The following is a 15,108-nucleotide window of genomic DNA, read 5'->3' as shown; positions in this document are numbered from 1 at the left end:
GGATCCGTTGAGAATCTCCATCCTGTGACCGACCACAGGTGGCTGAGGACAGTCCCTAGCTCCTGACCCAGGCAGAGGTCCGGCCTCATTCCTCGGTGGCCTAGCCTGCCCTCTTCCCACGTCTCTGGAGCCACTCCCTCCCAATCAGCATCTAACAAAAACTCTTTTGTGGTGTAGGCCTGGGGGTTTTATCTGAGTCAGTTGGCCTCTGCAGCTCCAGCTCAGCTGAGTCCAAAGGTTTGCTCAGCGTTTCCAGTGAAACAGCCAGCAACCCTGCGGTCTGAGGGCTAGAGCTCCACCCAGGGGAGCCTCTGCTCCCGGCCTGTTCAGTCCAGGGTCTTGTGGATACATGCTGACCAACAAAATAGGAAAAGTAAAGCTATTTATTCTGAGCGTGCAGTAGCAAGCTGTCACTTGCTACAAAATTCACAGTCACTTGAATTTTGGCAGAGATCCAAAGGTGGTTCAAGGAGTGAGAAGGATTTCTGGTGGAAAAGGGAGGCCTCAGGTGTGCCCTGATTAGAGGCTGTGGGCCTGGAAGACCCAGGCATGCTACCAGAAAGGGAGGCATCCCTGTGTGATTATCAGGGGTGTGTCTTCTGCTTTCTCTGCTTGCTCCTAAATTGCCAGGGAGGACACAAATTAGGGAAACTGTCAGTTATTAATCAAGTTCTGGTCATTTGGGGCTGATTGTTTCATAGAGTTTATTGCTTTGCTTCCTCAACTCTCAGAGATGGCAGTCTGGCCTCTTTCTAGTCTGACTTCCTCTGTATTTTATTTATTTAGTTAGTTAGTTTGGGGCTGTACTGGGGATTGAACCCTGTGCCTCACCCATGCTATGCAAGTGCTCTCACTAAATTGCCTGGACTGGCCTTGAACTCCTGGGATCAAGTGATCCTCCTGCCCACGTCTCCTGCGTAGCTGAGACTACAGGCACACACCACCACAACTGGGTGAGGGATCTATTTTTATTTATTATAATTTTCAGTATGGGGAACCCAGAGCCTTGTATATGCTAAGCATATATTCTCACCACTGAGCACATCCCCAGCCCCAAGAGTTCTAATTTTTTTTTAAATTGTTGATAGATCTTTATTTTATTTGTTTATATGTGGTGCTGAGGATCGAACCCAGTGCCTCACACATGCCAGGCAAGTACGCTACCGCTGAGCCACAGCCACACCAGAGTTCTAATTTTTTTATGTTTATTTTTTAGTTATAGGTAGACACAATATCTTTATTTTTATTTATTTATTTATTTTTTAGAAAGAGAGAGAGAGAGAGAGAGAGAGAGAGAGAGAGAGAGAGAGAGAGAAATTTTTTAATGTTTATTTTTTAGTTTTCGGCGGACACGACATCTTTGTTGGTATGTGGTGCTGAGGATCGAACCCGGGCCACACGCATGCCAGGCGAGCGCGCTACTGCTTGAGCCACATCCCCAGCCCAATATCTTTATTTTTATTTTAATGTGGTGCTGAGATTCAAACCCAGTGCCTTACACATGTTAGGCGAGTGCTCTACCTTTGAGCCACAACCCCGCCCAAGAGTTCTATTATTTTTTTTTTTTTGGATGTTGATGGATCTTTATTTTATTCATTTATTTATATGTAGTGCTGAGGATCAAACCCGTGCCTTGCACATGCTAGGCAAGCACTCTACCACTGAGCCCCAGCCCCAGCCCCAAGAGATCTATTTTTATATATGGGCCGGCCACCATTCATTTGTACGTCCAGTTTCTTAGTCTACCTGGATCTGTGAGACACACAGGATGTGTGAAAGGGCTTTGTGTGTTGTGCAGGTTCTAGTGTGAAGGAAGGCCATGGGAACCTGATGGAGAGGGCCTGTCTCATCAAGATGAGGAGACTGACTGTCAGCACTGGGTAGTGACAGTAACAAAACCAGCATTTAGTGAGCGTGAGTCACTGCCTTGAGCCTTCATAGAACCTCCACAATAATCCTAGGAAGTAGTTACTATTAATATCTTCATTTTTACAGATGAGGAAACTGAGGCACAGAATGATAAGGGAAATTGCCTAGGATCACAAGGTAAGCATCAGAGGGGAACAATGGTTATATTGTTGTGCTTTGCAAAGAATTATTCATTTTTTGTGGTACTGGGGACCGAATGCAGTGCTTTGCACAAGCTAGGCAGGTGCTTTACCACTAGCTATATACCCCTTACCCTGCTTTACCCATAATTAGTTGCAGCTGTGTTCCCCTAAATGCTACCTTCTCAATCCAAGTTTTTGCCCTGGGCTGGGACTACTGCTTAGTGGCAGGGCCCTTGCCAGAAGGCCCTGGGTTCAATTTCCAGAACCACAAAAATAACCCAAAGTCTTTAGCTGCATGAGGTGAAGTGCCTATAGTCCCAGCTGCTTGGGGGAACAGTGCTGGGGGCTCACCAGAGCCTGGGGGGTTTTAGCTAGCCTGGGCAACATAGCAAGAATGTCTCAAAAATAGTCTTTGTCCTTGAATGTTTGTCCTTTTGAATCACTATTAGTGATTCAACAAAAACAGCCACTGCTAAGTACCAGGTAGGGTCTAAGCACTGGCACATATCAACTCACTTAATCTTTTTTTTTTGAGAGAGAGAGAATTTTTAATATTTATTTTTTAGTTTTCGGCGGACACAACATCTTTGTTTGTATGTGGTGCTGAGGATCAAACCCAGTGCCTCACCTGTACTAGGCAAGTGCTCTACCATTGAGCCCAGTACCCCCAGCGCCCCCAGCCCTTTTTATTTTGAGACAGGCTCCTGCTAAGGAGGTGAACTTGTGTTCCTTCTGCCTCAACCTCCCAGTTGTTGTGCCATTGTGCCTGGCTCTTTTATAGAAGAAAAAACTGAGGAGCAAAGTAACTTCCCTGAGGTGGCCCAGTTCAGGCCTCTGGGCCTTGAGTTTGTACCTCAAACTCTGCACCACAGTCCCACACTAGTCAATTAGCGGATGGGACTACCATCAGTCAAGTCCAGATCCATAGCAACGGATCTATGGTGGCCTATGGCTAACAGCTATCCCCAAGTTGGTGGCTCTTACTTTTCTGAATCACAAATTCCTTTGAGAATCTGGTAGAAGCTACAGACACTCTCCCTGGGGGGGAAAAAAAACCACACATGTAATTCTCTCTCTCTCTCTCTCACACACACACACACACACACACACACACACACACACAGTTTTGTACACACTAGGAAATTCTCAGGTGCCCCTTGAGCCTTTTCAAGGACCTCACTAGGCAAGTGGGCAACAGTGGAAGACGGCTGGGGTGAGTGTTTCAGCCTTGGGATGGTCCTGAGTCTGGAACCAAGGGAAAGCCTTGAAGTTCTAAAAGGTTACATTTAATGAGACAATGGAAATAAAATTCCACATTTATTCTCATTTACTTAATCTGTGAAAAGGAAAAAAGCAGTCTGTCTGGCCAGACCCCTTTGGACTGATCTGATTACCCAACTTCTCTCCCACACCCAGATAGCTGAACATTGCTGGGGAAATCTCAGAATTCTGCCGATTTATGCCAATGCATTTAGGGTTTCTAGTCCCAGTGGGGTCTTTAACACAGCTTGGCAACTCTTACTTGTACCAGACAAATGCTCACACCCAGTTCCCACAATGGTCATTCTAATCCTTCTTTAATGACTCATTAAGCTTTAAAAATTTTCATGTGATAGAAGCACAAATTTTCATTCTTATCCCTTCAAGACTGTTTCTCCTTCCACATATGCTCTTGACCCTTCAATCTTTTTTTTGGTAGATATTTAGAGGCTATCATGAATGGCACTGGGCCAGACTGTTGATATCCAACATTGTCCCTGCTCTCAGAGAGGCAGAAAGACCTCCATTCAACAAATAATTACAATTATAATGAGAGATACTTTAGAGTATTATAGGATATATTGATTTGGGGACTTTAGGAATATCTCCCTGAGAAAATGACATTTATAGCTAATTCTTTAGGGATGATATGTCAGTTAGGAATGCTTTGAGTTACACATAACAGAAACCCTGACTAACAGTGAAACCATACCCATGTTTATTATTTACTCATAATGCCTAAAGCAAAGGGCTTTTGGATCTTTAAGTGGCTCAATAATATCAAGAGCCACAAGTCGACAACTCTACGATTTTCTTTTCTTTTTCTTTCTTTTTTTTTAGAGAGAGAGGGAGAAATTTAATATTTATTTTTTAGTTCTCAGCAGACACAACATCTTTGTTTGTATATGGTGCTGAGGATCCAACCTGGGATGCACGCATGCCAGGCGTTGAGCCACATCCCCAGCCCAATTCTGCAATTTTCTTAGCTTTTCCTTCAGTCTAAAGAGGACTGCCACAAATTCAAGTGCCACTTCCTTACATAACATCATCCCAAATCAGAACACAGATAAAAGGCTCTGGTTCCTGAACAGCCTACTTGCACAAGTCCATAAAAATTTATCCACAAATTCCCTGAAGTCTTCTTCCTGTGTGTTTCTGGCTGAAAGTGGGTCATATGCCCACCCCAGATAGGTAAAAGAAAGAGGGTGACCATGATTGACTTAGACCAGTCATGATATTTTTTTCATATGGCACAATGAGAACCCTACAAAAGAATGAAGTTGGAGCCCTACCTCACAGTACATATTCAAATTAACTCAAAATGGATCAAAGACTTAAGTATAAGACATAAATGAACAAAAACAAACAGAAGAAAACAAGCAAGGATAAATCTTTGTGACCTTGGATTTGGGAAAGTTTTCTGAGATATGACACTAAAAATATAAGTAACTAGTGAGGCATATTGGCACATTCCTGCAATCCCAATGACTCAGGAGGTAAAGTCAGGAAGATTGCAAGTTCAAAGCCAGCCTCAGCAACTCAGAAAGTCCCTTAACAATTTATTTATTTATTTTTATTTATTTTTTTAAAGAGAGAGGGAGAGAGAGAATTTTATTTTTATTTATTTATTTATTTATTTTTTTAGTTCTCAGCGGACACAACATCTTTGTTGGTATGTGGTGCTGAGGATCGAACCCGGGCCGCACGCATGCCAGGCGAGCGCGCTACCGCTTAAGCCATATCCCCAGCCCTAGAGCTAACATTCTTGAGATGATGTTTCGGTCCTTTTTATTTTTAGAATATTTTGCACTCTGCCTAACACAAAAAGGATTGTGTTTTATTTAGATGAACTTTGCATATACATCCAATGCTTTGCACACCTTTCCCTTCCTTTCTAACAAAATCCTACTTAAGCTTGAACTCCTTGTGAAGCTGACGAACCGAACCCAGGCTAATGCCATCTTAAGATTGGAAGCCATATCATCACAAAGTCATGAAAAGTTCATTTGTTTACTGTAAAATACTAAGATTTCTATTTGGCCTGACCATAATTGGATGTTTTAAACACTTGCTTGGGATTCCTGCCCTTGCTTTGAACTTCCCCATGCTGGGCTCTCCTTGACCAGATGACAACCCTCCCTGAAATTCCAGCTGCTCCTGGTTAACTCTGATGTTGGACTAAGTCTGCTCCCCACCTTGAGATGTTAAAACAATGTAGATCATTAACCTGCTGTCTGCCCTTGTATAATGCTTGCCAGAACCCTGTCAGCTGTAAGCTCCCAAGACACCTCTCTTTTTGTAACTTTTTGTGTTATAAAAACTTCCCTGTAATCAGACCAGCTACTTTTCTTTGGCCCTGTTTTTCTGGGTGAGACAGTCCCTCATCAGCTCTCTTATGTACACAATATAAGCTTCCTTTAATTTGGTTTAAATTTGAGTAGGTGGTCTTTCTTCACATTGTGGTTCAACAAAGCTTCCGCATATTTCTCTACATAGTTAAAAGAGCTCTGACTCCTTTATCTTCCACCCCTAAACTGAACAAATTACATATTAATAGTTTATTTATACAACTAATTGCTGTAAATGTTAACACTGTCACCTTTTCTTGCTAAAAAAAATTTTACCCTTGCTTCCAGGCTCCATCCAAACTCACCTCCTCCATTAATAGTTCGTTAGAGATACATGCACATCCATGTTAACTGCAGCATAATTCACAACAATTTATGGAATCAGCCTAGGTGTTCATCAACAGATGAATGAATCAAAAAATGTAGTATATATACACAATAAGAGTTTTTTTTTTCAGCCATAAAGAACAAAATTATGTAATTTGCAGAAATATAGATGAGCATTTTGGGCGAAATAAGCCAAATTCATAGACAAAAGTTATGTTTTCCCTCATATGTAGAAGCTAAAAGGGAAAAACGGGAAAAAAGAGACACCACGAAGTAGAAGCATGACCATTAATGTAGAGGAGGGGGCAGGGGGAGCTGGGGGTGGGTACAGAAAAGTGTAACTGATCAAACTGTATTTAATATATATACCACATTGTGCTACTGCACCGCAATGAAACCCATCATTCCGTATAATGGAGATGAACAAAATAAATGCAAAAGAAAATACAAAAAAAAAAAAAAAAAAAACAAAGGTTGGCTGGTGCCCAGGCGTTGGTGTTAACTCCCAGCACTGGGCCTCACAGCCACCCCGTCACCGTGTGGGGTTCCTTTCCTCCCTTCCCGACCCAGTGCGTGGCCAGAGCTCGGACGAGCTCCGCTGCAGCGTTGGGCTCCACGCCGGGGGCGCGAGAAAGTCTCCGGGCGCAGCCAGCGAAAACAGCTGTCTCTGTGGGCGGGACCTCCCGTCCGGGGTCGGGTGCCCGGGGCCAGAACGCAACCGGACGCACGAGGCCTGCTCGGACCCGGCCAGGACGCAGGCGGCGGCGGACACCGGCGGAGCCAGCCGAGCACTTGTCCCGCCCCGCCCCTCCTCCCAGCTGCGCAGGCGCCTCGCCCGTCGTCCGCGCAGGCGCTTCTCGCCCCACGCCCGCGCAGGCGCTTCTCGCCCCACGCCCGCGCAGGCGCAGTCTCGCCGGCGTGGGACGTCGAAGGGTTTCCCGCTCGCAGACTCTGGTGCTGACGAGGTGGGGAGACCTGCCGGCGCAGGCTGGCTGAAGACCGTCTGGTCAGAAAACGAGTAAAAAAACAAAAGACTGTGGAGGGAAGGGAAGTGGCGGGTGTCGCCTGGAGCTACTGGAGAGCAGTTCGCCCAGGTTGGGGCGGCACCGTCCTTCTTGGCCCCGCGCCCTGACGGGTGAGGAGACGCGGCGTCTGGGCAGTGGGCTCCACCGGCCCGCCCTGCGGCCCAGCGCCGTCTGGGGTCCAGGGTCCAATTTTTTCAGCTCCAGCCTTGAGGCTACAGGTTTCCTGGGGGCAGCTTCGTAGGGCTTGAGAGTCACTGTCACCGCCCCTCTTCTGGTCTAATTTATGGCCCGGGATTCTAGCCCCACTTCCCTGGGAATGGGCACGACACTAGGAACTGGCCTCCTGGGCTCCTGCTTGGGGTCGCTGCCAGCTAGACATTGTCAGAAACAAATCCAAGTCCGTCCTCTGATTGAGTCACCACATTCAGCAGCACCTGCGAGGAAGACGCCAGCCTCATGCTTCTGCCAGAGGCATCCTTCTGCCCGATACTGCGCCTGGTGGTCAGAGTCTGGCCACCCGCCTCGAGAGGCCATCCGCACTACACCCTGCTGCCACGAAGCCCACTCTCACCCTGCCCTAGTCCTGTCCTGCATCGGGCAGCTTAGAGCACTACGTTTTTATGCCCGCAAACAGGTTCATGGACTGATAATAACTCCAGGGCAGCGGGCCCCGTGGTGCCTGCCCGTAAATCCTAGCTAATTGGGATTCTTTCACAGTACACAGACGGGTCCACTCAATGGATGTTGAACGAATCAGTGCATGAACTTCAAAGATTAAAAATGGGGATTTTAAAATGTCAGTCTGAGGGCTAGGGTGTAGCTCAGTGGCAGAGGCCATGGGTGAGGCTCTGAGCTGAATACCTAGTACAAAAAAGAAAAAAAAAAAAAAAAAAAAAAAAGGCTGAGCTGGTTTGGGGATAGAGTTCAGTGGTAGAGTGTGTGTGCACTCTACCACTGTGAGGCACTGTGTTTGATTCCCCATACCACAAAATTAAGTAAAATGTCAGGCTGAGTGGTGGCATTTGGGGAACTCATCAAGGACGTGAACTACTCTTTTTTTAGTGTTTATTTTTTTATTAGACAATTTCCTTTGTTTTTCTTTGAGGCTCAAGGAGTACATTACTAAACATAAATTCTGTTGGCTCCCATATAAAATTATTGGAGATGATGCTAAAACTTTTAACAGCAAGAGAAAAACACCCAAATATAGGCATGAACCATCTTTTTCACCTTAAAATTGGACAGCTAACTAAAAAAGGTTGCACTCCCTTTAAAATGTGTGAATAAGTTCAAAATGACAAGTAGTAAAGTTAAGTCATTTAGTTATGGTCTCACCACAGCCTGTGGAACATCCTCTGCTCCTTAGTGAGGGCAGGGCAGTAGGCCTCAGGGGCCAATGAAGGAAATCCAAGCAGGCTTAGAGGGTGTGTTTGTGTGTTACAGACAATAAGGACACCAAATCCAAGAGGTGGTTACTATAATGAATGTTCAAGGAGGGTGGGGTTCCCCCCATCCGATCCTTCAAAGCTCTGGAGTGACTCATTCTTCCTTGGACTCAGGGGTAGGGCTGATATTTGTTTCCCCTGTTGGGACCTGCTCCCCCTGACCCCTGGCATCCCCAGTGTCTCCAGCCACTAGAGCCACATTCCTCAAATAATTGATGTTGAAACAGTTGGTCTGTTCATCCCCAGGACTCAGATCACAGCAGAAGGCAGAATCTCTCCAGAAGTTCCGTCGGGGACCACACAGATCATCCACGAAGGCTGATTTCTTTTTTTTTTTTTTTTAAAGAGAGAGTGAGAGAGGAGAGAGAGAGAGAATTTTTAATATTTATTTTTTAGTTCTCGGCGGACACAACATCTTTGTTGGTATGTGGTGCTGAGGATCGAACCCGGGCCACACGCATGTGAGGCGAGCGCGCTACCTCTTGAGCCACATCCCCAGCTCAACGAAGGCTGATTTCTGATGAACAAAAGGAGAAAAGCAGGGGCTGTGGCTGTGGCTCAGTGGTAGAGCGCTTGCCTAGCATGCATGAGGCACGGGGTTCAATCCTCAGCACCACTTAAAAATAAAACAAAGATATAGTGTCCAACTACAACTAAAAAATAAACATTAAAAAAAAGGAGAAAAGCAGAGATGATGGGGGTGGGGAAATGTCAGAGGTCCAGTGTGGCTACTTGGGTGCCCAAAGTCCTCCTCTTGCCAGCTTGTACTGCTCACCCCTGGGATCCCTTCCTGGAACCCAGAGATAGTGCATGCCTGCCTTGCACAGCTGGATTCCTTGTGGCTGACAGATGTGCACATCTGTAAATGCCAGGAAGCTTTGACGCCCAGAGAAGGCATAATAGGAACTTAGGCGTGGGGAGCAGACCAGATCAGGAATGAAGACTCTAAAACCAAGGAAAAAAAGACCCCTTCCTCAAGTCCTTATTGTTTCTGTGGGCTGATTTGAGGTACTAAAGAAAAGGGGCCGGCTGCAGTTATAGCCCCCTCCTCCCCCTCTCCTGCATTCCTCTGGAGACTGTGACCCCTTCCTCACACACTTACCTCCTCTTCAGCACAGCAGGCCTGTTCCGGAAATGGCAGGTTACAGCAGCGGGCAGTCATGTTCTGGATTAGCCCAGGAATCTGTTTACTATGTTGGTGTGAAAGAGGCAGGGATCAGGATCTCTGGGCGTCTCTTGGCACCAGAGCGGTACAGGGAGACTATGTTTTTTTTTTTTTTTTTCCTTCCTCAAAGGGCACACCAGAAGGAAGGGAGGAGTATTGGGGAAGATCTGAGCAAGACTCACTGCTTGGTAAGAACTCTTCGGTTTCCACAGAGATGGCCCATGAGGTTGGGAGTGACTCGGCCGAGGTCAAGGGTCAAAATGTCCCTGTCATAGTTGGGATAGGGAGCTTGATGGGCAAAGCACTCATCACGGGCAGGGCTAGGAGGGTAGTGGCAACAGGAGTGGTGGTGGGTCTTTGTAGCCTGCTCCTTGTCACAGTACCCATCCAGGGTATCCTCCCACTGTGGGCCAGAGAGAGAAGTCAGAAGCTTGGACACTTGGTCCCTTCTCCTCACCATCTACTCCCCTTATCACCCCCAGTTCTGAAATGAGGGACTCCAACCCAAGGGGTCAAAGGGAGGGCAAAGAGCCAGTGGGCGAGGAGACAGCTGTGGATGGGTGGGCTGGGAAGGTGGAAGGGAGGAAGCACAGAGGAGGTTGCATTGGCCACGGGAGACGAGCTGGAACAGTATGTGATCAGTAGGTGATCAGGTGAGGCCAGAGCTGGATGGACGGGTGGCAGACAGGTGGACGTGGGGGGGGTTCATGGGTAGATGAGGCCAGGACGTAGTATAAAGGCTCAAGATGCACAGATTCAGATGATGGACACAATGGGTGGACGGACAGTCACAAGCAGACGAACGTGGACGTGCTCACAACAGGGAGTACATGGATGGACCGTTGGATGCAGAAGTCGGAGATGCAGACAGGCTCTCAGGGGCCTGGGATGCCCACTTACGGCCTTCCATATACAGGTAAGGTTGTTTCCCTGGCGGCAGCAGCGCTGGAACTCCATTTCCAGCTGAGTCAGAGCATGTAGCTGCCTTTGGATGGGATCAGTGGCTGGGAGGTTGCGTGGCACAGAGCGGAAGCGTCTCAGGTGGCAGATGTTCTTGAAATTGTCCAATGTGGGCATCCCAGGGGGAAAAGGCAGCTCCAGGCCCAAGGAAATACCAGGCTGGTGGGTGGGGCAGGCCCGGAGCTGGTAGTGTGGCTGAGGAGCTGCCTCCTGGAAGCAGGAGTATCGAGCCTCCCCTTGCTGTCTGCAGCACCAGTGGGGTCGGGTCTTGACTGAGAACTCGGCCTCACAGAACCGGGTCATTGCATCCTCCCACTAGAGTGAGAAGGTGGGTCAGGCCCAGTAACTCATTGTCCATATTCCTTGCCTTCCTCCCAGGCTGCAGGAAAGGACCCGGGACAGGTGGAGAAGAAAACAGCAGTGGCTGCCCTCTACCTTTCCTACTGGAGTGGTCCAAGGTAGGGCCAGCAACGGGACCTAAGGTTCCTCCATTCCCAGGCCTAGGTGTCTACCCCTTAAAACACACACATGCTGTCTGGGGGCTTACGGACACCCCCAGCATCTTACCACAAGTCTTGCACAGTCCAGGCGGTTGGTGTGGCTGCGGCAGCGACAGCAGCGGGAGTATCCAGTCTCCAGCAAATTGAGGGTCTCACCCTGGCGACTGAGGTGGGAGTAGCCAGACTGTGGCAGGTTCCAGGGGCCATACACCACATGTTGACGTTCAGGAAGACAGATCTGGTTCAGATTGTCTGGAGAAGGCCGCCCGGGGGGGAAGCCATCCAGCCGGTATCCCCAGCCCCCCCGGAACCGGCCCTGTTGGCAGTGCTGGGCTGGATTCCAAGAGTGAGGCTCTGGGGGATCCTGGCGCATGGGGGGAGCTGGCTTTTCTAGAATGGGGAACAGAGGGGGAAGAGAGGATGGGAGGAACTGACAAAGGCTGAGTGAACTGGGAGGATTGAAAGAACTGGGGGTTAAGGAGAAAGGGTTAGGAGGGTAAGGGAAAATGAAGAAATTAATCTGTGGTTCTTACCTTCGGATTGACTGACTGAAAGGAAAAGAGAATTGAAGCATGAAAAGTGTCACCCTCAGAGCTGTCCCTTTCTCCCACGTTTCTGCTCCCTGTACTGTTTCCCTGCTCCTCTCCCTGGAGTCCTGAGTGGTCATGCAGGGGTATGGACAGACAGATGCTGTCACTCACCCTCTCTCTGCTGGGAATGGAAAATCTCCTCCTGGTATGGGAAAGGTGGGTCTACTGGGGTAGAAGGAGATGTATAAGCAAATATCACATTGGAATGGGCATTTGTAGAAGATAGGCACCTGGCTAGCCCCCATTCATAAAGAGGAACGCAGTAGAGAAGTTAAAATAAATGCTATTTTTGTGTCATTTAATCATAACTATCAAACAGGTATTATTTCTTCAGTTTTATACATGAAGAAACTAAAGCTTGGTAATTGAGTCATGCCAGGTTACATAAATGGGAAATGGCAGCCCCTGTTTTGTGTGCCTTCAAGGCCCTTGCTCTAGGGTAAGGCTAGGTGAAGGTGGTGTGTGCAGAGGGAGTTGCTTACTTTCCTTCTGTTCAGTACGCGGGTGGGGAGGGGGCAACTCTTCTTGGAGGGGGATGGCTTCCGGAGGAAGAGGCGGATCCACTGCAAGACAGAGGGGAGGGAGGACTGCAGACCAAAGTCAGCAAGATCTTAGTGGGAGGTAGGAAAGTGGGCAAGCACTCACCTTTCTTTCCATTAGAGAGGTGGGGAGGGGGCAGCTCTTCTTGGACAGGTATGGCTTCTGGAGAGGGAGGGGACTGTACTACAGAAGGAGAAGTGTGTGAGCAGCTCACCCCTGCTAGCCAGTGGGGAGAGGGGTGGAGCTGCTTCCCTCCTTCCTGTGTTGAGAGCCAGAGTATCTCAGATTAGAGACTTGAGGGGGTAACTGAGAAGGGCACGTGGGGCCTTACCTTCCCTCTGTCCCTCAAAAGGAAGGTCATGCTGGGAAGGGTCAAGGTGATACATGGGGAAGCCTCTGGCCTGTGGTGGGGAGGGAGGTGCTGCGTAGCCAGCTAGAGACAAGAGGAGAAACTCTGAGTCCTCCTGCTCCTCCTGGACTCTCAGTTCCATAGTTGCTCTTCTAAACTTCTTTCCTTGCTTGCACAGTGTGGATTGAATTTAAGGGCACTCAACCCCCGAGTCATACCCCTACCTCTTTAAAAAAGAGGCAGGATCCTGATAAATTGCAGAGGTTGGCCTTGAATTTGTGATTCTCCTGACTCAGGTTCCCTAGGTGCTGGGATTACAGAAGAGGGCCACCACACCTGGTCCCCGAACTCTTACCTTCCTGAAGGTACTCTGATCTCAGCTCCTTCTGCCCTGGAGCCTCGTGACCTGGAGAGAGGAAATTGGCGGTGGTTTTAAGGGGCCCTTTCTGGTTCTGAGCAAGGAATGGGGAGACTGTGGAAGTCAAGAGTGTAGGAAGGGGCTGGGGATGTGGCTCAAGCGGTAGCGCGCTCGCCTGACATGCGTGCGGCCCGGGTTCGATCCTCAGCACCACATACAAACAAAGATGATGTGTCCGCCAAAAACTTAAAAAAAAATAAATATTAAAATTCTCTCTCTGTCTCTCTCAAAAAAAAAAAAAGTGTAGGAAGATGACAAGACGTGGCAATGACCTCTATAATATACTTGTCCCATGTCCCCTCATCACCCCCACAAACACCTGGATATTATTGACAGGGTTCTGAGAAAGCCTGGTTATTCTGCCTGGCTCAGAGACTGAGTCTGAAGGTTGGGAAGGAGGTTCTGATTTCCCCTGTCAGTGTCTCTACCTCAGGGGTTGTGGCTGCCCTTCCTGTAGCTGCTCTGCTGTGGTGCCCCTCTGGCTTCAGAGGAAGAAGCCAAACCTGAGTTGGTTGAGCCCTCACCTGCCCACCTCCTCCACCAATCTCCTATGCCAGGCCCTTTAACCCTCTGTAGGCCTTCTGAGAAGGAACTCCAGCCAGGAGTGTAAGTGCCTCACTTTAGCTAGTCTCAGCTCCTCCTCAATTTAGGTCTCAAATTTAGGATCTCTGCAGGATGGGACAGGGAATCTCTGGTGACTGATGTGCAGGAAAAAAAGAAGTTAGGAACTGGGAGGGATGATAGCGAGTAGGGCTTTACACACTAGCTCTCTTGCCCCTCTCGGCAGTTTCCCTCCAGAGTTCCGTTTTGTTGAGGCATCAAAGCAGAGTGTGTTTATGCCCAGCAGTGGGTGAGACTGAGTGGACAACCCCTTAACCCTTCCTCTAACCAGACAGTGAGTCAGGCAAGGCTCTCTGGGTCAGCAAACCGGTTTTGAGCAGCCTGGGGGCCTCTTTCTCCACTTCACCTGCCTCGGAGTCCCTCCACCACATACCTCCTCCCCAGGCTGAGTTCCCTTCCCTCTGTGAATCCACTTACCCGCTCAGTTGCCTACTTGAATCCAATTTTATTTCTTAGCAGTAACCTCTAGGAACCCCTCTCTGTCTGCTCCCGCCTCCCTGGTTAAAAGGTCCAGTTGGCCAGGCCAACCTTGGGCCTGCTCAGAGGAGGGAGGCCAAGTCATCCTGCTAGTGATGAGCTGCCTAGCCAGAGCCCTTCCCTAGTGCTGACCCCACCGCTACTCACCTCCCTCAGAAGTAGCAGAGGCGACAGCCAAATAGGCCAAGACCAAGGCTACTCTGGCCATGGTCCCCATCCTGGAACGAGGACTGGTCACCGGCCACCTAAAAGCTGGGTTGTCTCAGGCAGACCTGGATGTGAAGGAAGGGCTGTGCTGCAGGAACCCTGCTGCTCCGGCTGCTGCTACTGCTATTGTGAACTTCAGGGCCAACTCTGGCTCCCTTTTATATGTTGCCTGTTGTTATCTCCCTCCCCCTTCAGCTTCCTGCCATGACTCAGTGCAGCCGCTCCTCCTTTAGCAGCCACTCCTCCCAAACTCATCCCGAAGCCTCCTCAGAGGACTGAGAAGAATGAAGGTGATGGGAGGAAGTATTCCTAGGACCCTAAGAGAAACCCGTTCAGATCACGGAGCAGCAGACATCTGGGCCCTTAGTTCATGCCTCACTTTTATGTCTGCATGCTGCCTCCTGCGGAACAGGGACCTGACAACCTATGGAACTGGGTCTAGGGAACCAGGGCACTAAGGAACTAACATTGGGAACAGGATAGCTGCCTAAGGTAGCTCCCTACCAGTGAGAGTTGTCCCCAACTCTGGGCAAGGGTAACAAGTGGAACTCCCATGGATTGAACTCAGGGGCACCTGACCACTGAGCCACATCCCCAGCCCTTTTTTGTTATTTATTTAGAGACAGGGTCTACTGAGTTGCTCAGCACATTGCTTTTTGCTGAGGCTGGCTTTGAACTCATTATCCTCCTGCCTCAGCCTCCCGAGCCGTTGGGATTACAGGCATGCGCCAAGCAGCCCTTTTGAGATAGTGAGACCCTAAGTTGTTGAGGCTGGGGCTTTGAACTTGTGATTCTCCTGCTCAGCCTCCTGAGCTCCCATTCCCA

At 48.7% G+C, this 15,108-nt stretch overlaps 1 protein-coding gene and 1 long non-coding RNA gene across 4 annotated transcripts; one reads left to right on the top strand and one right to left on the bottom strand.

The window, feature by feature from the left end:
- Nucleotides 1-1,821: 1,821 nt before the first annotated feature.
- Nucleotides 1,822-5,670, top strand: LOC308656243. Its single transcript, XR_014023659.1, has 3 exons — nucleotides 1,822-1,914; nucleotides 1,996-2,046; nucleotides 4,957-5,670. It is a non-coding gene; the product is annotated as an uncharacterized lncRNA (long non-coding RNA).
- A 2,394-nt stretch (nucleotides 5,671-8,064) lies between these two features.
- ECM1 (extracellular matrix protein 1) lies at nucleotides 8,065-14,487 on the bottom strand. 3 transcript variants are annotated; one of them, XM_081308267.1, is made up of 12 exons: nucleotides 14,224-14,487; nucleotides 12,916-12,966; nucleotides 12,543-12,644; nucleotides 12,317-12,394; nucleotides 12,154-12,234; nucleotides 11,783-11,836; nucleotides 11,615-11,629; nucleotides 11,149-11,471; nucleotides 10,522-10,896; nucleotides 9,804-10,024; nucleotides 9,559-9,646; nucleotides 8,065-8,781 (listed from the first exon to the last, which is right to left on the bottom strand). In XM_081308267.1, exons 1-12 carry the CDS (start codon nucleotides 14,291-14,293, stop codon nucleotides 8,551-8,553), a joined length of 1,689 nt encoding a protein of 562 aa, XP_081164393.1. In that variant the 5' UTR covers nucleotides 14,294-14,487; the 3' UTR covers nucleotides 8,065-8,550. The 3 variants fall into 3 exon arrangements, with proteins under 3 accessions (XP_081164393.1, XP_081164394.1, XP_081164395.1); XM_081308268.1 differs by lacking the exon at nucleotides 11,783-11,836; XM_081308269.1 differs by lacking the exons at nucleotides 11,615-11,629; nucleotides 11,783-11,836.
- Nucleotides 14,488-15,108: the final 621 nt, after the last annotated feature.

The sequence above is a fragment of the Spermophilus citellus genome, assembly GCF_964194105.1.
Source record: "Spermophilus citellus genome assembly, chromosome: 9".
NCBI lineage: Eukaryota > Metazoa > Chordata > Mammalia > Rodentia > Sciuridae > Spermophilus > Spermophilus citellus.
Note: the sequence above shows the minus strand (reverse complement) of the source record. Positions and strands in the feature narration are given on the sequence as shown.

What these genes read in the sequence shown, in the direction of transcription:
- ECM1 (XM_081308267.1), bottom strand. Translation starts at nt 14,293, where the DNA reads ATGGGGACCATGGCCAGAGTAGCCTTGGTCTTGGCCTATTTGGCTGTC. An exon ending in TTTTGAGGGACAGAGGGAAG is followed by an intron (nt 12,395 to 12,542) that starts GTAAGGCCCCAC and finishes CTCCTTCTGTAG; the next exon opens with TACAGTCCCCTCCCTCTCCA. An exon ending in CCTCTCTAATGGAAAGAAAG is followed by an intron (nt 12,235 to 12,316) that starts GTGAGTGCTTGC and finishes TCTGTCTTGCAG; the next exon opens with TGGATCCGCCTCTTCCTCCG.